At 45.2% G+C, this 26,038-nt stretch overlaps 1 protein-coding gene and 1 pseudogene across 8 annotated transcripts; both read left to right on the plus strand.

The window, feature by feature from the left end:
• The first annotated feature begins 2,023 nt into the window (after positions 1-2,023).
• On the plus strand, positions 2,024-24,945 carry LOC118903950 (butyrophilin subfamily 3 member A1-like). 8 transcript variants are annotated; one of them, XM_036869520.1, is made up of 15 exons: positions 2,024-2,215; positions 4,073-4,237; positions 4,571-4,591; positions 4,681-4,707; positions 10,983-11,048; positions 15,499-15,583; positions 15,821-16,168; positions 17,003-17,092; positions 17,571-17,852; positions 19,975-20,175; positions 20,657-20,677; positions 20,766-20,792; positions 21,204-21,230; positions 21,679-21,705; positions 23,234-24,945. In XM_036869520.1, exons 4-15 carry the CDS (start codon positions 4,705-4,707, stop codon positions 23,935-23,937), a joined length of 1,881 nt encoding a protein of 626 aa, XP_036725415.1. In that variant the 5' UTR covers positions 2,024-2,215; positions 4,073-4,237; positions 4,571-4,591; positions 4,681-4,704; the 3' UTR covers positions 23,938-24,945. The 8 variants fall into 8 exon arrangements, with proteins under 8 accessions (XP_036725415.1, XP_036725422.1, XP_036725419.1 ...); XM_036869527.1 differs by lacking the exon at positions 19,975-20,175; XM_036869524.1 differs by lacking the exon at positions 17,003-17,092 and having other exon boundaries at positions 2,025-2,215.
• LOC118903449 lies at positions 9,507-9,813 on the plus strand (annotated as a pseudogene).
• Positions 24,946-26,038: the final 1,093 nt, after the last annotated feature.

Genomic DNA, 26,038 nt, shown 5'->3' on the forward strand with positions numbered 1-26,038 from the left:
AGCTAGATGTTAATCAACAACCACAGTGTTGGGTCAATTGGAGTTAAGAGTTAACAGAGCCGTAACTAATACTTACTGAGCGTCTGTACCAGGCACCGCACCAGAGGCTTCACACGCGCACCCGGGTTCCATCTTCACAGGTTTCCCGTGAAGCCATCACTACAATTCAGCACGTTTTGTAGAGGAGGCTTAGAGAAGTAAATAACATGCCCAGGGTCACACAGCCAGCAAAGCGAGGGGGAGCCAAACATGAATCCAGATGGTGTAACCCTAGAAATGCTCACCCTTTTAGCCAAAATGCTATGCCTCTTGGTCAAGAACACGTTTACTCCTTGCATCTGGGTCTGTTGGTCTTAAATGCTGCCACAAGCAGAGAGAGGTTCAGATCTGGAAGGGAAGCTTGCAAAGCATTTATCCCACTGAAGTTTACTGACGGTATTAATAGTTGGTGATTCCCCTGATCTGTGTCTTTCCTAGATTCTAACTCCTGTGGAGCATCATTTTAGCAGCTTTAGCCATTTTACCTGCCGGCTGTGACAGTTCCCTCCTAATAAGAAAAGCACACCATCTCTGATTCTGACCCTACCCGACCTTGCTTCCTAGCACCAGCTCCTTGTCCCCGTTGTCCCCCCAACCTTCCTGCAAATCCCTGTGGGACTAAACATGTGAAAAGTGTTTCTCAGATGCATCCTGCATTGCACTTTAGTTTTTGATTTTGTTTTAATATAAAATTGTTTTTCTACAGCTTGTTCTTCATTCCCAGGTCCCCCAGCCATGTCACCGGCTCTCTCTGGTGACACATGAGGTATTGCCAATAGGCCGGCTGAGTTCAAAGGCCTTGTGCCAGATGTTGTGAGCTCCAAGTAGGCAGTGCTGTGGCGAAAGTGACCAACCCAGGTGTGTGTAGGCCGATCTCTAGGCTGGGCTTCTTTCCCTGAAAACATCAATATCTTCCATCATAAATGCAGGGTAAAGGGGTTCACAGTCCAGAGCTCATTGCTGTCATAGTTGGTGTCAGCACCAGGGGGCAGGCGTGGAGACGTGGCACCCTGACCAGACACACATCTGCCCAGAGTCCTCAGGGGAGCCCTGCCAATGGCCATGCCCAGCCTGTGAGCACTCCCTGCCCTCTGTCTGTGCTCCACCCTGAGACCCCAGGCAGTGGAGAGTCCTGACTAGAGCCTGGTGCAGCCTAGTGTCTGAATCACCAAGGGATCCAAAGACAGAGTCAATCAGAGGAGCAGAGAAATGTGGGTGCATGAGGACTCATGATGCGGAGGCAGCCAGCCGTTGTGGGCGAGGGACGGCGGGTGTGGGCGTGAGGCCTGCGGGCTCCTGGGAGGCCCGGACTCTGAATCCTCTCCTCACTCCACTGCTTCTACCTCCGTGCTCAGCACAGGGTCTGGCTCACATCAAACAGACAGGGCGCTCTGCTTATAAACTCAACCCAGCTTCCTTTGTCTCCCAGACCAGCTCCCCTCTGCCTGCTGCCTTGCTTGGGTTCTCTGTTTCCCCATTAAAGCTCCAGGCAGAAAACAGTATTCATTCATTCCAGTAAAAATATTTACTGAGAGTCTCCTGTGTTTAAGGTACCCCGATTTAGCAAATTGAAATACAATGTATTTTACCTGGCGACCCTACCAACCTTCTGTTTTAGGTGATGCGAATCCAGCAGAAGCCAAAACAGCCCAAAACTTCTGTCCCTGTGGAGATTATATTCTAGAGCAGGGAGCTAGATAATCAACTATACATATACGTTGATGATAACATGGTAAGTGTTACGGACAAAAATAAAGCAGGGTCTCAGATGCGTCTGTTCTCCCAGACTCCTGAGGGAGAGGTGTGACCCATCTTTAGGTTAGTCCAGTGTCCTTCCTTTATTCACACCTGCCTCCACCTCTTCTCCCTCTTACTGGTTGGGAAGCAGCTCATTTGGCAGGAAGTAACCTCCGAGGTGACTGACTTTCCAGCCAAGGTGTAGAGGACAGCGAGCTCCCCTGTCCCCTCTCCCCCGAGGTGAGACTGGGGCCCATGGACGTCCAGCAGGAGCAGTCCTCTTAGGTCATGAGCTTGGACAAGGATGGGACCCATCAGCACCACACAGGGCAGGCCTGCAGCTCTTCCACCGGGAGGTGCCAAGTCGGAGTCCCTGAACACTCACCATTTTCCCAGCAATGGGACTTCACTGAAGCCACTGCTGGGCAGAAGGAAGCAGGTGAGTTTGCTCTTTAAAGGGACGGAGAGCTGTGCACATGTGCAGTTCTCTCTCTTCATTTTAGCCTCTTTGCAAACGGTCTGAATCATTTCTGGAAATTCCTTTTGGGTTCTTTTAAAAGCACTACTTAGGCAGTATTTCTTGGGAAATGGTCTGTTTATCAAATATTCGCTGCCTTTGTGTAAACCACCACTGTCTGTTTGTATTCAACACTGTAGGGAAAAGAAAGAACTGCCAGGAAAATTTGTGAAAGACTTTTAATGGTCAGAAAAGATTACTGGGTATCTCTTCAATGGAATACTGACATTGTCTAGCAGACCTCACACTGGAGATCTCTGATTCTGTAGGACTGAGCCCTTGTCTCTTTTTCTAGACCATTTACAACTCTGTAGAGACAGATGTTAACTTATAGAACAGTGAGAGTAATACAAATGGTTCCTGTGCTTGGTGATGCAGATGACTTCTCTCTGACAGAGAATATAAGATTTTATAAATCAAATCCTCATTTGAACCACTTTTAACATTTTTACTGGTTTTCTTATTAATTAATAAGTTAAATGAATCATTGACACGTTCTTTTTATATATTTACCTTTTTAAAAAATTATCCTTTATTAGGACATACAGGGTTTTCACTGTAAAGCCATTACCAGTACAAAATAGCTAGGAAATGGTACAAAACAGTACACAATCTAGGGTTAAATTTTATGGAGGAAGAACAAAAGTACAGAAATGGGGAAGTCCTCTGTAGGTTGCTGTGGGAAATAATGACTAGTCAAACAAAAAAACATGATGCTTTAGTTTCAGGAAAAATTGCCAGAACCTACTCTGTCAATAAAAATTCTACTGTATTAGGAAGGTAACAACAACTGATTTTTCACTGTTCCTTTAATCCTCACGACAATGACATTTGTCAGATATTGGGAGGAAATTTGCTTATGCTCCATGCATTGACCTTAGGCTGTTACGTTTATGTCCAGTTATGACTCTGTTCTGGCTGTACAGGTAGTTTTTATTTTGTTAATTTAACTTTTTCTACACATATAATGTGTCACTGAATTTGTAAAACCTCTTTGGAAAGGCTCTCTATGCACATGGAATCCTTTTTCTGATAGAGAAATAAAGGGTTTACACTCTCACTTTTCTTTTTCAACTCAGTGGTGTTTATTGGATGCTAACTCAATGAATCGCATGGGCTGGGTGCTAAGGGAGATTGAAAAGAAACACATGCATAAAAGTTCATATAGATAGCCAAGTTCTCTTCTCACAATTCTCTTTTTGAGCTGGTGGTGTTGATTGCACAGGTAATATTATTGAACTCTCCACTTTATAGGAATCAAGACAGAGGGACACTGGATGGCTTGGCTGAAACCACAGGTGGAAACAGCAGTGGGGGTGGGACTAGAACCCCGGGCTTCTGATTCCCAGCAGCATCCAGTTCCCTACCAAAAATATACTTCTCTCAACGATTGCAAGTAACTTGAGGGGCTCCCACATTCGGGGTGATTCTCAGTGGAAGGCTCCTCTTCTCATGATCTGAGAAAAAGGGAACAATTTCCATCCCTTCCTCCGGATCCCAGTTTCAGTTCCATATTTCAGGAGCGATTTGCGCCTCCTTGATTTAACACTGGGTCCCAGAGCCTTTATGTTTATTTGTTGTTGTTGTTTTCCATGATGACTCTCAAGGTATCTTGGTTTCCCAACCATCCTGTGGGAGAGAATGGGGCAAAGCTGGAGTCACTCTCCCAGCCAGGCCCCTCTGCCACTGGGCTGGCCCAGGAATCTCGGAGAGTCCGGAGACATCCTCTGTGCGCTCCAGCACCCACAGTCCTTGGCCGTTTCCTGCTTTTCTCTGCAGGAATAACGCCCAGCACTTCCGGCTCAGGCACTCTCTTGCTGAAGCACTTTCCTTGGGCAGCAGCTCAGACTTCACTCTTGCTTCTTCTGGGACTGCTCCTGCTGGCTGCTCTTGGTTTCAGCTGGAAGCTTTGCCGGGAGAAAGAGCAAGAATGCTGGACCAAAGGTAAAGCAATCAGAAGACCGAGGCAGTGAGGTCCAAAGAAGACTGTGGAAAAGGGATTGGACAGAGGGTAAGGGAGAGGACAAGAATGAAGAGGATTAGGGGATTTGAAGGTGAGGTTTTTAATTCAGTCCTTCCTCCCTCAAAACCAGCAACCCTACCTCGTTAGTTCCCCCACCCTGTGACGCTGACCGTGCCCTAGCTTTCCTAGTTCTAGGACAGCTCACAGGACTCACTGCACACATGATGCAGGAATGGGTCTCCCTGAGGCCCTTTCCATGTAAACCTGCCTCATCTCCTGTGGACGGTACTGATTCATTTCTTGTCCTTTCTCAGAGAAACTCCAAAGAGAGCTCCGTAAGTTCTGTGCTTCCCTCCCCTGTGTATACGATTTGAGGCCCTCTCATGTGCCATTTATCTCATGAGGTTTCTTTGTTCTACTTCAGGCTGGAGAAAAGCCCAGAAAGTGGATGGTGAGTAAATTGGAATTTTTCTTTTTCATCTAAGACTTTATGCGCTTCATTTAATAGGTGCCTTTCTCCTGATTCTTTCCCCTGAGGCCTTGCTTACTCTTACACTATCTGGAGTTACGCCATAGAATCCCAATAGTTCTGTTCATACCTCATGGATGCCCCAAAGGTTTTTCTTCTCTTTTTTTTTTTTTCCCCGCTGCATTGGGTCTTCATTGCGGAGCGCGGGGTTCTTATTGCACCGGCTTCTCTTGTTGCAACGCACCGTCTTCTCATGTTGCAGCGCTCGGGCTTCTGAGGTTGCCGCACGCGGGCTTAGTTGCTCATTAGTTGCTCCGCGGCAAGTAGGGATCTTCCCAGACCAGGGCTCGAACCCTGTAGGCAGGCGGATTCTTAACCACTGCGCCACCGGGGAAGTCCCCCAAAGGTATTCAAACCTGTGGCCAAAACTGAACTCCATCTCCTTTGCTGTCAACCTGCCCTTCCTCCTCGACCCCCTGCTGCACAATGCTGCCAGCACCCACCCAAGGAACCTCCTCTCCTCCCCTCAGGGCAAGTCCTGTTACTACTTAGCCCAGGACCCCTTCTGAGGCATAGAATACCTCCCCCAATTTTTCTTTCTTCTTTTATCACAGATCCCTGGGATTAGGTTACCAAGACCCTTCTCTTAACAGCAAGCTGCTTCCACTCCCCCAAGAGCTGCTGCTGCCCTTTTCCTTTTAAGACTTTTAGTTTAAATAAATATTAGGAAACAGACAAGAAATCTGAAAAACAACCAGCATAAACAAGACATGCTTCTGAAAAGTTTACCATTGTCTAGAGTTTCAAAGTAGACTTGCTAAAATAGAAACCCGATTACATTCTTCTCAAGTCCCAAACCTTCTGTGGCTTCCCATTGCCTTCTGCAGTCTTATTGGGAGGGGGGATGCTATGGACATTTGTAAATTCTAAAAGGATTTTTCAATTTTTTTTTTTGAAAAATTGTCTTAATTTTAATCAAAACAAACACAACCTAAGCAGATCCTATATCACCTGCTTAACATCCTTGTAATCAATTATTGCTGAGTGGTTCCAGTTTCCAAGCTAACTGCTATGTTCATAATTGCATTAGTGACAAAGGAACTCCCTAATGACAGATTTTAACTTTTAATGCTACATTTTTTAATTGGCTCCCTCAAGACTTTGAAGGTATATTTTCAGATGTATTTGGAAATTAATTTTTGCCCAACCAAGTTTCTTACATAACTCAGTTGAAGAAACACTACGTGAAAAGGTAGTCCAATCCGTGCACTTTTTAACCCCGCAATGCAGTCACTCGGTGGTCCAATCCTATTTCTGCTCCATCCCTGGACACTCCCTGACACGCACCGCCCTACACTGGCCTGACCACACCACTTGCAGTGCCCCAAATCCATCATTCCGTTTCCTACTTCTGTGCCGATTTCCTCTGCCTGTTCACCACACCTGGTTGACCTTGTTTATTCTACTCATACAGACAAACTGGGACAGGCTTCTTAACCTCTCTGAAGTTCTATTTTTCCCACCTAGAAATTGATTTAATTACAACTACTACTTTGAGCAGATGTTAGGAAATGAGATAAAGGTGTGGAGGACACCCAGTACAGACGTAGCATGTAGCTAAGTTCAGTGAACATCAGCTGTGATCCTTCATCACCACATCCTTTTCCCACATCTCTGAAGGTAATGCAACCTCAGAGAGAAAAGAGAAGTGGGAGTTGCCAAACTTCCTGCCCCACGACCTGCACCTGCCCTTTCTAATCTGTTTGCTCTGTTTGCAACAGAGCAGATGTCTTTTTTCCTTTCTGAGGCTATTTCCCCACTCTCATCCTAGACCCCTCACTCTCCAGCTTTCCTCAGGGATTCCCTATTCATTTCATTCATTCATTCATCAACTCAGCAAAGATCCACGACTATTAACTATGTGCCAGTTACTCTTCTAAGTGCCCAGGGCACAGAAATGAACACCACAGAACTTTCCCATTCACAAAGAACCTACCTTCCAGTGGAAGAAGACAGAAAAAAAAAAAAAAAAAAAAGAAATAGTAAAATATACAGTTTGGCACACGTTAGTATGTACTCAGGAGATAACAGAATATTGCATTGGAAGGTGTCGTTTAAAATAGGGTGATGAATTGTACACCTGGAACTTATAAAATATTGTACATCAACTATACTTCAATTTAAAAAATTAAAATAAAACAGGGTGATGATGAAGTAGGGGAGCAAGCCACAGGAATAGCTGGGGGAAAAGCATTCCAAGAAGGGAGAACCGCAGTGCCAAAGCCCAGAGGCAGAAGCACACTGGTTTGTCTGAAGAGTAGCAAAGGAGCCAGTGTAGCCAGAGGACAGGGAGTGACCAGGAGAATCAGAAGGGGTAGGATCAGAGGGGCCTGGAGGGCCAGATCGCATACGGCCTTGAAAGTCATCATGCTGGCCTTGGCTTTGCCTCTGAGAAAGGAGCCACCAGTGAGTTTTGAGCAAAGGAGGAACTGAGCTTGACTTAACGTTTTGAGAAATTACTTTAGATGCTAAACTGAGACTGGGATGGGGGGGAAAAGGGGGAGGCTAGAAGGGGCAGGATAGAAGCCTGAAGACCAGCTGGGAGCTGCTGCAGAGATCAAGGGGAGAAGTGAGGATGGCTTATACCGAGGGGGAGTGCTGGAAGTGGTGAGAAGGGGTCAGTGCTGGAGTTATTTTAAAAATAGAGTAAAAAGGCCTTGCTGATAGACTTCAATGTGGCGTGCAAGTAAAGGAGTGGATCAAGGATGACGCCAAGGTCCAAGGCCTAAGAAACTGTAAAGATGGAATTGCCATTTTCTGCGATAGGAAACCGATAGAGAAACAGGTAGCGGGGGCAAGGGGAGTAGGTAGCACGGAATGGAAAGGTGGAAGAGGGTATCAGTGATCCAATGGAGATGCAGAGTAGGCAGCTGGATAACCAAGTGCGCAGTCCATACAGGAGGTCAGGGCTAGAAATATAACTTATTCTTTTTGCTCCTCTATCTTCTTCTTTTCTTGGTGACCTTGCATAACTTAAAATGCCTTTTTTTAGATTAAAAAATTGTATTAATTGAAGTATAGTTTATTTACAATATTGTGTTAGTTTCAGGTGTTTGGTTTCTTTGGAAACCATAAAGTTAAGAGGTACAAAATGCTGTGCTTAGAAACACCTTCTCTGAAGTTTAGCATCTAGGCTGGAAATCAAGGCTGCTTCTCTGTGTCAAAGTAGCTTGGATCCTCCAGACAAGAGGGGAATATTTCATTCTCGTTGATATGATTTCCAGCAGCAAAGCTTTTTGATAGACTGTGAATTTTAAAAATGAAATTTCCCAGTGAGTCAGAAAGCAGGAAGCACTCAGAGAAGGGGGCTGTTTTGCCCCTTTGCAGCTGCAACATGACCTCGAGAGAAATACTATTTCCTGTTAAGTATGGAGTTGACTTTATCAGGCATGTCTGTTATCCCAGCCTGATGACTGGGAGGGCAGATTTTTACATTCTGAGCTAAGTTTTACCTTCTTACCCCTCTGTGATATCATGCCCACTCTTCTATTTTATTTTATTTATTTTATTTTATTTCTGAACTCAATCCCATGCCTTTCCTCAGTTTCCTTTATAAGTGGTTTTATGCCTGCCATTCTTCATGTGATTTGGGGGCCTAAATCCTACAGGTCCTCAAGAACCTCAAGTCCCTTCTTGTGGTATCAGCAGAGAAAGGAGCATTTCTCTGAGTAGGTGCCAGGGAAGGGACAAAAGGGACCTGAGGCAGTGCTTGTCCCTGCCTCAGGTTGTTCCTGACAGGCAGTCCTGGAGCACTCCTGCTTACACATAGCCTGTTGGAGGTAGCCCTGACTCTTAGTAAGAGTGGCCAGGTACCTGGGTCCAGACCATCAATATCTTTGGGGATGGCTGGGCATTTAGGAGCTAGGGATAGCCAGATAAAAATAACCCCCTGATCATTTTAGAACATATAACTGAAAGATACTCCTACATTTATATTTCAGACATAGCATTGGTACCTCAAGCATTTCAGAACTATGTTCTACCTGATAGGTCTGCTGAAGTCTCCAAGGGAAAGTGCACTGATGTTTGCAACTTACTTTAGAAGGTACCAAATAAATCAATAAATATTGGAATAAATAATAAATAAGGATGGATAAGGGTGTGAACAGAAGGATAGATTATAATAAAGCAAGTATAGTAAAATGTTCACTGTAGAATCTAGACCATAGGTATATTAGACGTTCACTGAAAAATTCTTTCAACTTTGCTATCCGTTTGAAAAGTTTCAAGATAAAGTGTTGATAAGTGGGGACTGGGAAGGGATGAATTGTATTTTGCTGCTGATGATAGAGACCAGAAGTACTTCCGGCTCAAATAAAACAAGATTTCTTTTCCTTTCACGTAAGGTGAATTCAGAGGGCAGCTGTCCAGAGCTGGTCCAGCAGCTCAGAGATGCATCCATGCCCCAGCCTCCTTCTGTCTTTATTCTCTGCCCTCTCAGCATGTAGTTTCCATTCTCAAGGTTGCCTCATGGTCACAAGTTGGTCACTGCACTCCAGCTCCAAAGACCATGTTCTAGGCAAGAGGAAGAAAGAGGTAGAAGATCGTGGGCCTGTCTTGAGAAACATAACCCAACAACTTCCGCCTGCAAATCATTGGCTCAAACTTAGTCCCTTGGCCTCTCTTATCTATAAGGATGGGCACGTTGCACTACTCCCCAAAATTGGGTTTGAGTACTAAGAAGCAGGGACCTTTTGCCTCATTGGAAATGAGAAAGCAAGATGGGTCACCACCAGCTCTACTGGAGCCATCTGAGAAAATTTGGCCAGGGTTGTCTTGCCGTTTCTGCTCAAACCCTCACAGTCTGATCCAGAAATACTGCCTCAATATGGGCTGCCAGTGTTCCATCAGGATGCGAGGTACGTAGGCTTCATTAAGCTGGACTCCGTGAACTTCCTTGAATGGGCCATCCAAGACATCTACCTTACCACAGAAAGAATGCTAGCTCTTTGTACATCAAAAAAAAAAAAAAAAAAGCAGAAAATAGAACTTGCACAAGCAAACAGCCATCTCTACCACGGAGCCTAAATTCAAACTGTTGTAATATAATTAAATTCTGGGAATTCCCTGGCGGTCCAGTGGTTGGGACTCCATGCTTTCACTGCTGTGGGCCCGGGTTCAATCCCTGGTAGGGGGAAAAATAAAAAAATAAAAAAATAAAAATATATATATATATACACACAGAGAGAGAGTGAGAGAGAGAGAGAGAGAGTTGGCCAAAAAGTTTGTTCAACTTTTTCCATAATATCTTACAGAAAAACCCGAACAAACTTTTTGGCCAACCCATATATAAATAAATTCCATCAGTCAAGTCATATCAAAGTCCTTTGAGCTTTAATCATTGTCTCAAGAGGCAAATAAATTGTCTTGGGAGGCGCTAGGCCACAGGTAGGACCACTTTGTCCCAAAGACCCCTGATAGAAACAGTATCCACAGACTATCCAGGATCTAACCTCGGAAAATACAGAATCCTGCTGGCAGAGTAGAAAGAAATACACATGAAAATACAAATGTAGCACAAATAAGGCTCAGAGGGTGAATGAGGCTTCTGAGCAACACCCCAAATAAGAATTTTTCTGAAAAATGTAAAACATGCCAATCAGTCACCGGCAACACTGCTTTGGGAAATCTGAAAATTATGTTATTTGGTAATGGATCCGAGACCTGAATTTCAGAGGTGCTAAAAAAGGTGGAGTGGGTCTGGTTTTCTGTTCATACTCTCATTTGGCTTGTTGTAAAAGATAAATCCTCCTCCATGTGCCTGTGTACATGCAAACAGATGTTAACAAATAGCCACAGAAACATTTTAATTAATGCACATCTTCCTCTCTTCACATGTTAAAATCTTTTATTTCTCTACTCAGTAAATCTTTTATGATATAAAATAAATCTATTATCATATAGAAGATGTAAAACAGGTATATATAATGAGATACTAATTATACACATACATATACATAAGTGGTTCAATTAGGAAAACACAGAGTGACACAGTGTGAGAATTAGGCTGGAATTTTTCTTCACCGCGTACAATCCAATACAGTTTCAGTTTTCATTTTAAACTTCCTCACTGGTTTCTGCCCAGCAACTGATGAGAAACACCCCTCTGAGCCAATCCAAAAACTAATTCTTCCACAGAATGACCCTGTTACTGCTTCTCATAGTGAGCAGGCATATTTCTTTTTCCTTTCTTCCAGGTAACAGAGCCTCTATTGATTACCTTTATTCTGAGGGCTGTGATTTTCAGATGGGATAGCCAAGAGGTAAGTGTGGGAAAATGGATAAAAGCCAGGGCCACGAGCCCTAGAAGGAGAGAGGCTGAAGAGCTGACAGTGGGCCTCCAGGGAGACCCTCATCCAGACAAAGGGATTGGTACTTGTGTGTGCCCCAGTCAGAGGATGAGGGGGTGGAGGCAGCAGGACAATGCAAAGGCTAAAGACCTGAATTGGAAAATTTGTGGGAAGGAGACAATGTGAATGAAAAAACTTGCCAACTGCATGTTCTTAGGAGCTTACTGTGGTCAGAAAGGAGCAAAGGACTCTTATCTCTCTTAGTCATCTCTGGGAATCTGTTCTAAGAGATTCTAAAAAGAGATGTGCCTTAAAGATATATATGTAAAGCTGTGCATTACAGAATTATTTGTAATTACAAAAATCTGAGCCAGCCTATATATACAAGAGTTGGAGAATGGATACAAACACACTGTCCAATCATAAAAGGGATTTTCATATAGTCATTAGGAATCATATTTTTAATAAAGAGTTTATATTTCTAATTGTAACAAAACTGGATCGAATTTGGAGATTTAAATTGTCTCTACATTTTGCTATTGTAGATCTTACTTATGATGAACAGCTTTAAACATGAATGTTTGTGTTAATACCTGATTTTTTTTTTCTTTAGGAGTAATTTCTACAAGTGGAATTTCTGGGTCAAATTATAATTTTGACAATTTTCAGGCATTTAGTATATATCTATGGCCAAAATACTTCCAGAAATAGTTATATTCCCATGAAGCAAAGTATATGATTACCATCACAGATTATTTAAATTTTATTCCTTCATATTTTTCTCCATTTTGAAGTTGTCTATAGTCAAGAACAAAAACCAATAAATATCCTAAAAAATTTAGTGAAAATATATTCCTCACTCTGAGGACAGCACTGAAATTGTTACCTATATAATAATAATAATAATAATAATACTGTCCTCTCTAGCAGCTTAGAGAGTAGTTTTGAAGAGCAGAGGATATGGTGAAAGGCAATCTTTTGTCTGAGGGTTGTCCGGGTTTCAGGCAGGCTCCAGAGAATTCCCAGCAGCACAGATTTCTGCTCCCAGCTCCTCTTCAACCCACCCCCTCTGCGGGCCTTGTTCCCGGCGCAGGTTATCATGGCAGCAGGTACTATGACTGTGGGCCTCATGCTGGTTTGTTTTGGGGGAATTGGTGTGAAGAGTTGGTATTTTATTTTTATTTATTTATTTATTGACATATAGTCGATTTACAGGAGTCGGTATTTTCTGAACAACGAATATGTTGCAGTCACAATAATTATTTGTAACAATTTTTAATTGTTAAGTAAAACGTGAAAACTTTTAAAATTGAAAACATCCAAACACTTTTCAAAGTATAGGGGGCAAAGGACAAGTGTCTCTCACTCAATCTCTGATTTTCATTTTAGCATGTAGCCCTTCAGAACTCTTTTAAGGCGATCCCATAAAAATGTATATACAAATTTATAGCTTTGTTTTTGTTTTTTAATAGAGTCATTCGTATTTTTCTGCAGTGTGCTTTTTGTTTAATATATCTTGATTATCTGGGTTAGTGACTGTAAATCACTCTTAACTGCCACATTGAATTCCCTCACACAGATGATCCTTTATTTAACTAACCAGTCTCCTGTTAGTGGTTACAGTGGCTGGTTAGGTTGTTTATCTTTTTTTTTTTTACTTTTAAAAATAACGCTTCAGTGTCATCCTTACACATAATTCTCTCTGCACCCATGCAAGTGCTTTGCTGGACCAGATATCTGGAAGTGAAATTGCTGAGCCAATTATGTACATTCTAAAGTTCCTATTTCACAATGTTTCATGAGTAACTGAAGTTCAAATAGGTTTTGTCACATGACTGAGATCACAAAGTTTGTGAATCATAGTGCCATTACTTACTTCCCACACCCTTTTTATTTCCAGCATCTAACCTGTAGTGGGCCTGGCACACAGTGAGTGCTCAGTAAACATTTGTTGAATGAATGAAAACACACGGGTGAGACCTGGTCTTATTCCTAACTCTTCCATTCACTTGCCTTGGGATTAAGAAGTGGTAGGTTCATAGGAGTTCCCTGGCGGTCCAGTGGTTAGGTTTTGGCACTTTCACTGCAGTGGCCCGGATTCAGTCCCTGGTCGGGAAACTGAGATCCTGTAAGCTGTGCAGCTTGGCCAAAATTTAAAAAAAAAAAAAGAAGAAGTGGTAGGTTCAGCCTCTGGGTGACCCAGGGAATCTGCCAGGATCTTGACCAGAGTCTGATGGAAGAGTGATTTGAACTTGGTGGTGGCCATGGGTTGGGGCCTAGAGGAGACGGCAGTATTGCTCCACAGACGGGCACACCCTGAGTCATTTGTCGGCACACCATTCCATCTGACATTTTCAGGGAAGGAAAGAATACATGATGGGAGAATGGAGGGGACTACTTCTGGAGTTCTCAGTCCTGTCTTGGAGTAATCCACCTAGGCCGACTCTCAGGGTCTCTACTATTTAGGGACGCAGCCAACTCTGGGGTGGCTGGGATGGAAGCCGAGTTAGAACTCCAACTAGAATGAAGCCTGGCTAGTCGGCAAGGGCCACACACTTCCCTTATCACTAAAGTTCACAGTGATGCCACAGACCATGCCTAAAAGGAGGTAAAGGTGCTTTTCTGAGCCAAGATACATTTGGAAACACTGGTCTGGGACTGGGGAGTTGCAGGGGCCCTGCCTCTGAGCTGGAAGAACGCCAGCACTGCATAGAGGCGTGAGCTGTGTTGGGCTGCTGTGTGCTTCTCGGTTGACATATTTGCCCCTTCTGTGCAAGTACTAGCACATAACATCTCTGCCCCTAAAAGACACTTCTCTAGCAGTGCAAAGACAAAGATACAAAAATTATCCATTGCTGGTGAGCCCAGAGGCAGGCCATCTGCCAAGGAGCGTCGGTGAACACATGAGGAAAGGGAAGAAAGGAAAGGAATTATTTCCTTTCCAGAAATGTTTCTCCCCCAAAGAACAGATGTTTCTCCCCCAAAGAACAATTTTTGGGGGGGCCACGCATAGGATTAGCTCCCCAACCAGGGATCGAACCCAGCAGTGAAAGTGCAGAGTGCTAACCACTAGACCGCCAGGGAATTCCCAGAACAATTGTGAAAAGAGTGCACTAAGGCACATCAAGTTGCAACACTTGCATGTCCAGGACAGGCTTGCTCCTTGAAACCACTTTATTGAAAAATAAGAACAAACACATTAATATAGGCAAGGCCCAGTGGGACCACAGGAGGCCAGGCTCTGCTCTCTAAGCCAGACCAAAAGAGCACTGTCATTATGGAGAAAAACACTTATCCTCATAAATTCTCCACCTCCCCTCCTCTCCATCCATTAGTTGGATGACCACCAACTAATCTGATCATCTAAAGTGAACTAAAATGCTAGTGAGTATTGATGGTTTAATATGTAACCCCTCATCCATTCACTCATTCAACAAATATTTACTGAGGTTTCCATGTGAACCACCACCATGCTACAGGCTTCTTACACATCAGGAAACAAAACAGACCAATATCATTGCTTTGTGGAGCTTACATTCTAGCAGGTGGAGACAGACGATAAATGTATGATATGTTCACTGGTGAAAATTCAATGGGAAAAAGAGAGCAGGTTCAGGGGGATGGGAGCAGTTTGCCATATTTCTGTGGTCAGAGAAGGTCCCATAGAGGAACTGACTTTAAAGGAAAGACTTGAAGGAGGCAAGAGGGTGAGCTTGTGAATATGCAGGGAAGAGGGTTCCAGGTAGAGGGAAGAGTTGAGGTCGAGGTCCTCTGTCATGTCCTGTTCAAGGAGCAGCAGGAAGGGCAGTGTGGCTGGAGCAGAGACAGGGAGAGCAGGGGAGATGAAGTGAGGAGTGCAGGTCCTGGAGGACCATGCCGGCCACTGGAAGGACTTCAGCATCTACTCTGAGTGAAATGGGAGCCACTGGAAAGTGCTGAGCAGAGGAGTGACAGGATGTGACTCAAGGAATATTCTGGATGTTGTGTTGAGACTATAGGGGATACAAGCAGAATCAGGGGACCCAGAGAGGAGGGTCCCGTATTAATCAGAGTGTGATGGTGGAGGCTTGGACCTGGCGTAGCTGGGGAAGTGTGGGCAAGGGTAAAGATTCTGAACATGTTCAGACAGTAGCGCCAAGGATTTCCTGATGGGTTAGGGTTACTGTCTGTACACTTAACATACATACTTTTACGGGAGATTTTCCATATTGGAACTCAAAGGTGAAGAGACTCCCAAGCAGACATTTTGGCAGAGGAAGATCTTGGGTCATCACACTAGTGATCCTGTGTTTCGCCCTGAGTTGGCCCTGTTGAGGTGGAGAATTCTGCGTGGAAACCTCAGAATTCCACGCAGAATTATCTATCTTCTTCCAGGCCGTATTTCTGCCTGACTCCTTCTGGCATCTCTCTATTTGCAGCACAGATGAAAATGGCACGGTCCCTAGACTCCCCTCTGCTCCACCTCCTTGTCTGCATCATCTTGGTCCAGCTGCTCACCTCTTGCTCAGGTAGGGAACGATGCTGCTTTTATGTATCGGAAGCGGACAATTACCTGTTAGCGCCCAGTCAGAACATTTGACTGTTCATTCCTGGAAGTCCCGTCACAAACTGAAAGTACACATGCCATTAAGACAAATGTCATTCTGTCAGGATCCTGTTCCTCTCTAGGTTTTTCTGCCTGAGACACCCCCTTACCATCATGGCCCCAACTCCCTCTCATGGAGTTTCCCCCTTTTGCTGACCAGCTCAGTTTGCTGTGATTGGACCCCCCGGGCCCATCCTGGCCATGGTGGGTGAAGACGCTGAGCTGCCCTGTCACCTGTCCCCGAAGATGAGCGCAGAGAACATGGAACTGAAGTGGGTGAGATCCAGCTTCAGGCAAGTAGTTTTCATGTATGCACATGGCAAGGAAGTAGAAGACAGACAGACAGCAGAGTATCGAGGGAGAACTGAGTTTTTAAGAGATGGCATCACTGCAGGGAAGGCTGCTCTCCGAATTCACAGCGTCAGAGCCTCTGACGGTGGAAACTACCTGTGTTATTTCCAGGATGGCAACTTCTACGAAAAAGCCTTGGTGGAGCTGAAAGTTGCAGGTGAGCCTCCGGGTTTTGTTCTGAGCTCATTCCTCTGTGGGCCCTAGCAGAGCTCGTGCTCCAAATCCACCTCGCAGAGCTCCTGGTTGATCACCAGGAACTGCCTCCGCTGCCTTCCAACTTTGTTTCTCTGAGGCCCTCGGGAAAGATGCAGGTCTTCCTCCGGGAAGACTCCCTCCTGTACCCTATCATATCAAGTAGAGAACTCCCTCCTGCTGGTCGCCAGGGTCTAAGCTGGGAAGTGGAAGGTCGGGGATGAGAAGGATAAGAAAACATCTCCTCAGAGATGGTGCACAGTGGTGTGGGTTCAGTTGCATTCCCTGTGGCTTCTGGCGCCCCTCCAGGTACACGCTGCTGTGAGCCCTGGGAGGCTGACCTGTAGGGACAGCGCCTGTACAGCCACTGTTCCCCAACCCGAGTTCCCAGGAACACCCCTGCAGTTGCACCAGTTGACTTTAATCCTTGTTGCAGGAGGGGGAGTCCATGCCATGTGGGAACTGGGGGTCTCAGGAAGAGGCTGTTAGAGGAGACTTGGTACAGACTTTGGGCTTCTGTTAGGGGATTTGGGGCAGCGTTTATGGAAGTAGGCTTTGCTCTGGATTGGATGCTGTCAGGGAGGAGGGGGCTGTAATTCTGTGGGTGGGTATCTTCATAAATCTTACCCAGGAGGAAGACTAGAGTGAAGCTAAAGCTGGGACTGGTAAAGGAGCATCGTCACTCACAGCCAGGACAGGAGGATGTTTGGTCTTTGTTGTGTTTTGGACACTGTTCGTGTTTTTCTCTCTGTTCAAACATGATTGTTGTTGGTCTTGTTTTTGTCTTGACCCGTCATAGTGACAAAGGGCCCTTTGATGCTGACGTTCCATGAAATGGCTTGTGTTCCCCAAGAGAACACCAAGACCAGGCCCATGTCCAATGTCAAAGGTTGCATTTCTCTTTCTCAGAGCATTCTCTTGCACTGTGGCTTCTGGCTGAGTTTGGTCAATGGGGAGCCATAGCTGAAGATAGAGGAGGGAAGGAGGAGAGAAGTCCGGGTACTTATGCCCCCGGATTTCTCCCTGCAGGGCCACCTCTAGCTGGCTGCGTGCTCTTCCCAAAGATCACAGCTCCTCTTATGAAAGTCCCCTCTACCTGACTCTCTCCTTTTAGGTCTTCAAAACAGCTTCCTCTCTACCTCCCTTTGGGTTTAGGGGTGGGTGGTAACAGTTCTATTGTTCCTGGCACTGGGGTATTGCTCTACCCCATATAGTTTTCTCCTCACTAATGACCACCCTTTTGTAAACAGCTTCTTAATGAAACCCTACTTTAATTATCTAACGTGGGTGTGCCATCCAATTCCTGCTGAGACCCTCACTGATACTGGAGGCTCCCAAGAACTGAGGCTCACTTGTCCCTTCCACAGCGCTGGGTTCGGATCTTCACATTGAAATGAAGGGCCATGAGGATGGAGGGATCCACCTGGGGTGCACATCCACCGGCTGGTATCCCCAGCCCCAAATACAGTGGAGAGATGCCAAGGGCCAGAACATGCCAGCTGTGGCAGCACCTCCAGCTACAGATGGAGCAGGCCTGTATGCAGTCACATCATCTCTAATGGTGAAAAGCAGCTCTGGAGAAGGGGTGTCCTGTATCATCAGAAATCCCCTCCTCAACCAGGAAAAGACAGCCCAGATTTCCATTGCAGGTCAGTACCCTGCTTAGCCTCAGGTATATTGAGCTGTGGCTATTGGAAGAAGAAAGATGTGAACACCTGGAACTAATATAATATTATAAGTCAGTTATACTTCAATTTTTAAAATTCCATTAAACGCACCTTAAAAGAGGCATATGTAAAATTTAATCTGTAGAAAATTAGAAAAAAATGACAATTTAAACATTAACCAATTGAAATCTAGCATAGCCATATTAAAAAGAGAAAAGTATAAAAATAAATAAAATGAAATAAAAATGAATTTTAAAAAAGGAAAAAAGAAAAGAAAGAAGGAGGACGTGTGATTCTCTGTGTTGACTTTGCAGTGAAAACGAGGCACTGAGCAGGGTTCCAGAGTCGTCTTCTTGCTCCAGGGATGTTTCTTTTTCCCTGTTTATGTCACAAGTATTTACTGAGCATTTCCTATGTGCCAGAAATTGTGACAGGCAATGGGAATTCGGGGAGAAATGGTAAAGATCAAATCCTTAAGCAAAGACAAATGACAAAGTGGGGGTGGGGGGAATATGTACAACTCATAATTTAGAGAAAGCACTAATCTCCTTAAAATATAAAACAAACCAGTAGAAGAAAAGCAAGGATATGAATTATTCGTTCACAGAAGAGGAATGACATATGAAAGAGTGTCCAGCCTCACTCAACAGAGAAATGTGTATTAAAACATTTTCCACTTGGGAGACTGGCAACAAGATAAAACAAAACAAAACAGTGCTGTTTGATAAAACATTCTGATGGTAGGATTGTGGTGAGACAGTCACTCTTAGACATTTTTTGGTATACATAATTTGATATATTTTTGGTATGAATTGGCACAATTGCTATTGGGGGCAATATAGCAATATATATCCAAACTACCTACTTATTGATCCAAAATCCCACTTCTAGGAGTTTATCTGACAGATATGCTTGCATGTGTAGAAAACTACCCATGTAAAAAGTTATTTCTTATAGCATTAATTATAAGAGCAGAAAGTTAGCGACTATGCAAATATCCACTAATGGGGAATTTTTTTTTTTTTTTTTTTTATGGCTGTGTTGGGTCTTCGTTTCTGTGCGAGGGCTTTCTCTAGTTGTGGCAAGCGGGGGCCACTCTTCATCGCGGTGCGCGGGCCTCTCACTATCGCGGCCTCTGTTATTGCGGAGCACAGGCTCCAGACGCGCAGGCTCAATAATTGTGGCTCACGGGCCCAGTTGCTCCGCGGCATGTGGGATCTTCCCAGACCAGGGCTCGAACCCGAGTCCCCTGCATTGGCAGGCAGATTCTCAACCACTGCACCACCAGGGAAGCCCAACGGGGAATTTTTATGCAATGGAATATTGCCCAGCTCTGAAAGGAAACGCAGCCATTCTGTCTGTACTAATGTGGAAAGATTTGCAAGATACAACGTAAACAGAACAAGCAAGATACAGAGCAGTTTATACAGAATGCTATCTTTGGAGTAAACAAGAAAAAATAAGAATACATTTATATTTTTAAATTTAATATACACTTGCATAGCACTCACTATGTGTTTATAATGCTTTATAAACATTAACTTAATGCTTTAACCTTATGAGTTAGGTTTTATTATTCTATTATTATTATTATTAATTTTATTATCGCCCCCGTTTTACAGATTAGGACACCTGGAATAGAATGGTTAAGTAATTAGTCCAAGGTCACACTGCTAGTCAGGTGGAGGAATCAGAATTTGAACCCAGGCCCCCCAGCTCCCAAGTACACATTCTTAGTCACCATACTAGGCTGATTAAATGAGTCTAATTAAAGGAGGCGGGGAGAGAAAGTGAATAGGAGATTTGGGTGATGTTTTATGTTTTTTTGTTTGATATTTGAGCCAAGTGAATATAACCTATTATAAATTTTAATTAGAAAAACTTGATTGCGATGCTCAAGTATCATTTACATGTGAGAGGCAGACATTTCAAGACAAGTAATGGTACTTGTTATTGCTATAACTATAAACCCTTACTAGGGTTTACTGCAGTCTTCCCTAAAGTTCTCTGAGAACTTAGGAAGAGAAAGATCATTTGACGGCAGGAGATAAACTCCATGATCCCTGTCCTGAGGGTGAGAGGCTACGACTGGGTCCCATTGCAGATCCCTTCTTCAGGAGGGCCCAGCGCTGGATCGCTGCCTTCGCGGGGACGCTGCCTGTCTGTCTGCTGCTTCTCGCAGGGGCTGGTTACTTCCTGTGGCTACAGAGGAAAGAAAAGGAGGCTCTATTCATGCAGAAAGAGAGAGCAGAAGAGGAAAAAGAAACGGCACGGGCAGAAAAAGAGCAGGAACAAAGAATAAAAGGTATCTGACACCGAGAGGGAATCTAAGGCCTGTGCCTACTACAGGAGGGAGCCGGACTACCTCACCCCATCCCCATCCTGCGCACTCAACCCGGCACTAGGTCATTTTTTTTTTTTACTTTTGCGTTGATTTATTTATTTATTTATCCATTTATGGCTGTGTTGGGTCCTCGTTTCTGTGCGAGGGCTTTCTCTAGTTGTTGCAATCGGGGGCCACTCTTCATCGCGGCCTCTCTTGTTGCGGAGCACAGGCTCCAGACGCGCAGGCTCAGTAATTGTGGCTCACAGGCCTAGTTGCTCCGCGGCATGTGAGATCTTCCCAGACCAGGGCTCGAACCCGTGTGCCCTGCATTGGCAGGCAGACTCTCAACCACTGCGCCACCAGGGAAGCCCACTAGGTCATTTTTAACGTTTATTTTCTAGAGGTCCTCCTCCCTCCATCCCCATAACAGTACTTTTTTTCTTTTCTGCTTCTTTTCCAGAGACACTCGAGTATGAACTCAGTAAGTTCTGATGCCCCCGGGGACCCAAGCTCATCTTCCTATCCCCCGCTGGGCCTCTTAATGACTCATCACCTTTCTTCCATTGCAGAGTGGAGAAAGATCCAGTACGTGGCTCGTGAGTGGCTCTGACATTTTCTCCGAATTCTCATCTAAGACTGTCTCTGCCTGAGTATTTTCCAGCCGGTTTCCTCAGCCCCTAACTCTGCCCTGGGCTGAAGGAATGTTCTGGATCCTTTTTCCCAAGAAAAGAAATATGGGAGGCCGACTGGGGGGAAGTGGTTGTTGGGGAGAAAGGAGGAGAGACTCATGAGTGTTTTGTTTTGTTTTTTAATGGAGAAAGGGGCCTTCATTCCCGCCCGCCGCCCCCGTAAGGAAGAGAGGGGAGGAGAGAGTTGAACAGGCAGAGGGAGGAAGTAAGAAGGGTAGGCGGTCAAAAAGAAGGAGAGATGGGTGCAAAAGGAGGAGAAAGGAAATGACTCCGAAATGACAGAGTTCAGTTGATGTCTCTGCCTTTCTTCCCTTGTAGGTGGGGAGAAGTCTCAGGCCTATCCTGGTGAGTGACCTGCATGTCCTCTGAGTTTCCTGGCACATGTATATAAGCATTCAAACTTTTTCCCTGCTGTGTGACCCATTGGCGTTCCCAGTAGGAATACTCAGATCTAACCAAGAAGCTCATTTTCTGTGGGGAATACCACCCCTGCTTTTCTGCAGCCTCAGAGAGGCCCTTCAGATACAGCATCTGGGCACTTTCAGCCACTCCCCACCCTGCTGGCACACAAGCACACAGCCTACTATAGCCTGGCCATGTCACCTGCAGCCCCAGCATGATGAGGAAGTCCACCATTTTTGAGACCTCTTATGCCTAATCTGTCAGAGCTGTAGATGAAGGAAGCCGGATACTGGAAGAGACTGAAGGGACACAGAAAAGGCTTATTGAGGAGAATGGATAAGGGAAAGATCAGAATTAATGACCTTTCCTTATTGTGTCTCCTTTCTTTCAGAGTGGAAGAAGGCCCTCTTCCAAGCTGGTGAGTGAATCACTATGTCCCCTAGGACAACAACCCGAGGGACCATATTCTCTTTTTCTTCTCCAAGTCTTGAGATTCTGGGACAAGTCCCCATGACTGGGAGAGTTCCGGGCGGATGACTTGAGGTCTCGCTCTCAAGGTTGTGCCCATCTCCCATGCCCTCCCACTGAGAGCCCAGAGAACCAGGGAGAATTGCTCTCCTGGGCTTCCATAGACCTTTATGGGAAGGAAGAGGCCTCAAAGGTGGAGCTGAGGGGAAGGACAGGCAGAGTGAACTAATACTACAGGGAGAGCGAGGATGCAACGTGACCAAGGAGAGAAAGCAATGCTCAAAGATCTTGTCCTTTCCCAAGCTCCGTATGCCACCTCCTGTCGCTGTGTGTCCTCAAGTTACTTGATGTTTTGAGCTTCAGTCTCCTCAATTGTAGATGATGATTGTAATTCCTATTTATGTGAGAGTTGAGGTAAAGACTAAATGAGCTAATGAATGTGTATTTGGTCAAAAAAACAGCAAGAAAGAGATGGTATATTCAAAATGGGTGGCTGAAGAGAGTTTAAAGAAGGAACTATTTACAGAGGCAAAAAAGAGAGTAAAGGGAAGCCGACAAAGGAACATTCTGTCCCCCAGGACTCACAACAGTGGGGAGCTGTCACCACCCCTGGGCCTGAAGACATAGGGAGAGGGTGCGGCCCAGAGGAAGCTATAGCTCAAGGAGAGGGCTGCCTGAGAAAAGTCATCCTTTTGTTAGAGCATCACCATCTGAAGCTGGCAGGGAAGAAAGGGGGAAAAATAAATGCTGTGCCTCTCTTCTTTCTCCTTCCAGGCTTCAGCTAGTACCTCCCATTGGCCAAATCCAGCAGGTGACCAGAGGCAAGAGAACCCAGTGACACTGTCCATAGAGGACAGATTGCCAGGGCCCAGAAGAGGGTGGAGAAAGATGGAGAGTGGGCCTGGGAGCACATAAAGCCCCCAACATGGCCCTTAGCACAGAAAAGGCCTGGCAGCTTTTATAACATCAGGCCACTTCCTCCATGCCCAGCCCTGAGCCAAATACACAACAGTGTTGTCTTCCTACCCTAGAGATTAGTATTTTTATCCCCATTTTTCAGTTAAGAAAGTTGAGGCTTAAAGATATTATATAGCTTGGGTCTATGGGAAAAGAGAAAAGGAAAAGACATTCAGTTCATGAGTGGTAGCGCAAGGATTGAAATTTAAACCTATGTGCCTGTGAAGCACAGGTGGGCAGAGTCATTTCGGGGAGGGAAACAGGAAAAAGGTAGAAGGAAAGAGCCAGCTCCAGGTGTCAGTTAAGAAGACCCTGACCCTCATCACCCTCCTCTTTCCCACTGAACTTAAGACCCCTGGGGGCTTTCTTTTGGTATTGCTAAGGGGGTCACATTCAGGGCAGGCTGGGGACACCCAGCTCTGGACTTGGGCTTCCTCAACCAGACCCAGGCCTTGAGGGCTGAGACTCTGAGATCTAGGAACGATGGCTGACCCATGACCCCATCCCCAAACTTTCTGCAGCGGATGTGATATTGGATCCGAACACAGCAAACCCCATCCTGCTTGTTTCTGACGACCAGAGGAGCTTGCAGCGAGCAGGCGAACGACAGAATCTGCCAGACAACCCCGAGAGATTTGATTGGCATTACTGTGTGCTTGGCTGCAAGAGCTTCACGTCAGGGAGACATTACTGGGAGGTAGAGGTTGGGGACAGGAAAGAGTGGCACGTCGGGGTGTGCAGGGAGAACGTGGAGAGAAAATGTTGGATTAAAATGACACCTGAGAATGGATTCTGGACTATGGGGCTGTCTGATGGGAATGACTATCGGGCTCTCACTGACCCCCGGACCAAACTGACAATTGCCAACCCTCCTCAAAAAGTGGGGATTTTCCTGGACTACGAGACTGGTGAGGTCTCCTTCTACAACGCCGCGGATGGATCTCATGTCTACACCTTCCCGCACACCTCCTTCTCTGGGCCTCTGTGGCCTGTTTTCAGGATTTTGACCTTGGAGCCCACTGCCTTGACCATTTGCCCAGCATTGACAGGAGTGGGGAGTTCCGGTGTTCCTGACCTAGAGCCTGACCTTTCTCTGGAGACCCCAGTGGCCCTGGGCTCAGCTGACGAGAATGGGGAGCCTCAGGCTGAAGTAAAGTCCTTGCTTCTCCCTGCCCAGCCTGAAGCTGAGGGCCTCTTCCCTAACAGCAACAAATCACAACCATAAAATACTGAAGACACACACTGTGTGAAGCACTTCACTAATATTAATACAATTATTTATTCCATATGGACAGTTGAGTTTGACACCGCTTTATTGTCTTCTTTATATGGAGAAAGAAACCAGGGTGCAGAAAAGTGAATTCACTTCCCAAAGGTCACTCAGCTAGTAAATGACAGCTGGGATTTGAATATAAAACATTTACGGATGATGTAAGTGTACTGGGGGTTGTGTCAAAGCTTTAAATAAATGTACTCCTTTAATCCTTACAGCAACCCTGTGATATAGCCTCGTTGCACGAGTGTGGAAACTGAGGTAGGGCCGAGTTAAGCGACTTATATAATTCATCAGTTTGTGCTGATGGGGGTTGTTTGGCCCCTGTCCCCCACCTCCACCCACCCTCTACCCCCTAGCCTGTTTTCCAGCCCGATTGCCCCTGTGGGGAAGGGACCATGTGCAGCCCTGAGTGTCCCTTCCCAGGGCACCCCAGGGTAAGGATCACTGTAGGTGTCTATGGAGGCCACACCCCACTGGGTTCCTTCAAGGTCAACAGTCAGAGCCACAGGTCCAGCGCTTCGCTGGATTGGCTGTGCTGGGTGAGTTGGTCCAGAGAATGAATTCACAGTGACTACATCACACAGGACTGCAAAGGGACTAAAGGCCAAAATCTTAACTACTAAAGGGCATGAGTACCACCACCGCCCCACCCCCCTCCACCCCCCAGCCAATGTGATAGGTAATCGTGGAGCCAGAACCAGTCCTCCTACGTTTCACGTCTCTCGAAAGCCTAACTTAATACCTAAAGACTGCCTGTGGAACAAGAATTTGGGAGGAATGAAGCTAGATGAACTTTAGCAGTATTTTGATCGCGCTGTAGAGTCCATCTCCAGGAAAGGGATATTTCCATGCCTGATCAGTTACTGATGTTAATGGATGTTCCTTGCAGCTATGGGTACCGGGCAGAAGTTACTCTTCATTATCATCACTATTTTGTTCACCAGTGTATCCCCTCTACCGGGCGTGTGGTTGTCAAGTTACATTTGTTAAATAAATGTGTTAATAATCTTCACTCTTCAACTGAGCATTTTCTAGATTTTAAGCCCCTACAGTTTACTCACCACAGTTTCACAATTTACCTCACGGCAACATTTTCACAAAGTCCTTATTGTATTAGTTTTCTATTGCTGCCATAATAAATTACCATAAATTTTGTGACCTAAAACAAAATAAATTTGTTATCTCACAGTTTTGTAGGTCAGAAGCCCAACATGGGTCTCAGTGGGCTAAAATCAAGATGTCTGCAGGCTGCATTCCTTTCTGGAGGCTCTCGGGAAGAATCTGTTTCCTTGCTCATTCGGATTGTTGGCAGAATTTAGTTTCTTGCAGTTGTAGGACTGAGTCTGTCATTTCCTGCTGGCTGTCAGCTGAGGGCTACTGCCAGTTTCTGGAGGCTGCCACGTTCCTCAGCTCGTGGTCCTCTTCCTCCAGCTTCAAAGCAGTAATGGCAGATTGAATCCCTCTCAGTCTTTGAATCCACCCTGGTTCTTCTTCCACTGAATCTCTTTGACTCTCCTCCCTTTTTCCACTTTTAAGAATTTAGGTAATTAGATATGTCCAACCAGATAATCCAGGATAATCTTCCTATGAATCCAGGATAATCTCTCTACGTTAAGATCCATAACCTTAAGGTCTCTTTTGCCATGTAATGTGTCATAACCACAGGTTGTAAAGATTCTGGTGTGAACTCTTCAGGCTAGCACACGTAGTCACAGCCTCACTCACTCTGGAGGAGGCCTCCGTCCTGTATACACTAAGGGCCTCCATGATTGGAGATTCCCATGAATCTCAATGAGTGACTCGTTTTGGAAATTTTATCTGTAGCCCTTCGTTCACTTACTAAACCCAGGTATACATGTCAGAGTGTCCTTTTGCAGAAAAGATAATTCTCACTGTTGATGATGTCTGGTGAACTTTCTACCAAATCCATCTCTTACTTTGGGTTCCCCAAAAGCTGACTCTGAGTCAAGGACTCGGAGTCACGTTGTCTACTTGAGAACTGATCCCAGGAAACTCAAGTTCGAAAATAAATAAAAAGAGAAAAGCCAAC

Source organism: Balaenoptera musculus, chromosome 11 (assembly GCF_009873245.2).
Source record: "Balaenoptera musculus isolate JJ_BM4_2016_0621 chromosome 11, mBalMus1.pri.v3, whole genome shotgun sequence".
NCBI classification, from domain to species: Eukaryota; Metazoa; Chordata; class Mammalia; order Artiodactyla; family Balaenopteridae; genus Balaenoptera; species Balaenoptera musculus.

What these genes read in the sequence shown, in the direction of transcription:
- LOC118903950 (XM_036869520.1), top strand. An exon ending in GACACTCGAGTATGAACTCA is followed by an intron (nt 20,678 to 20,765) that starts GTAAGTTCTGAT and finishes CTTCCATTGCAG; the next exon opens with AGTGGAGAAAGATCCAGTAC. An exon ending in GAAGGCCCTCTTCCAAGCTG is followed by an intron (nt 21,706 to 23,233) that starts GTGAGTGAATCA and finishes AACTTTCTGCAG; the next exon opens with CGGATGTGATATTGGATCCG.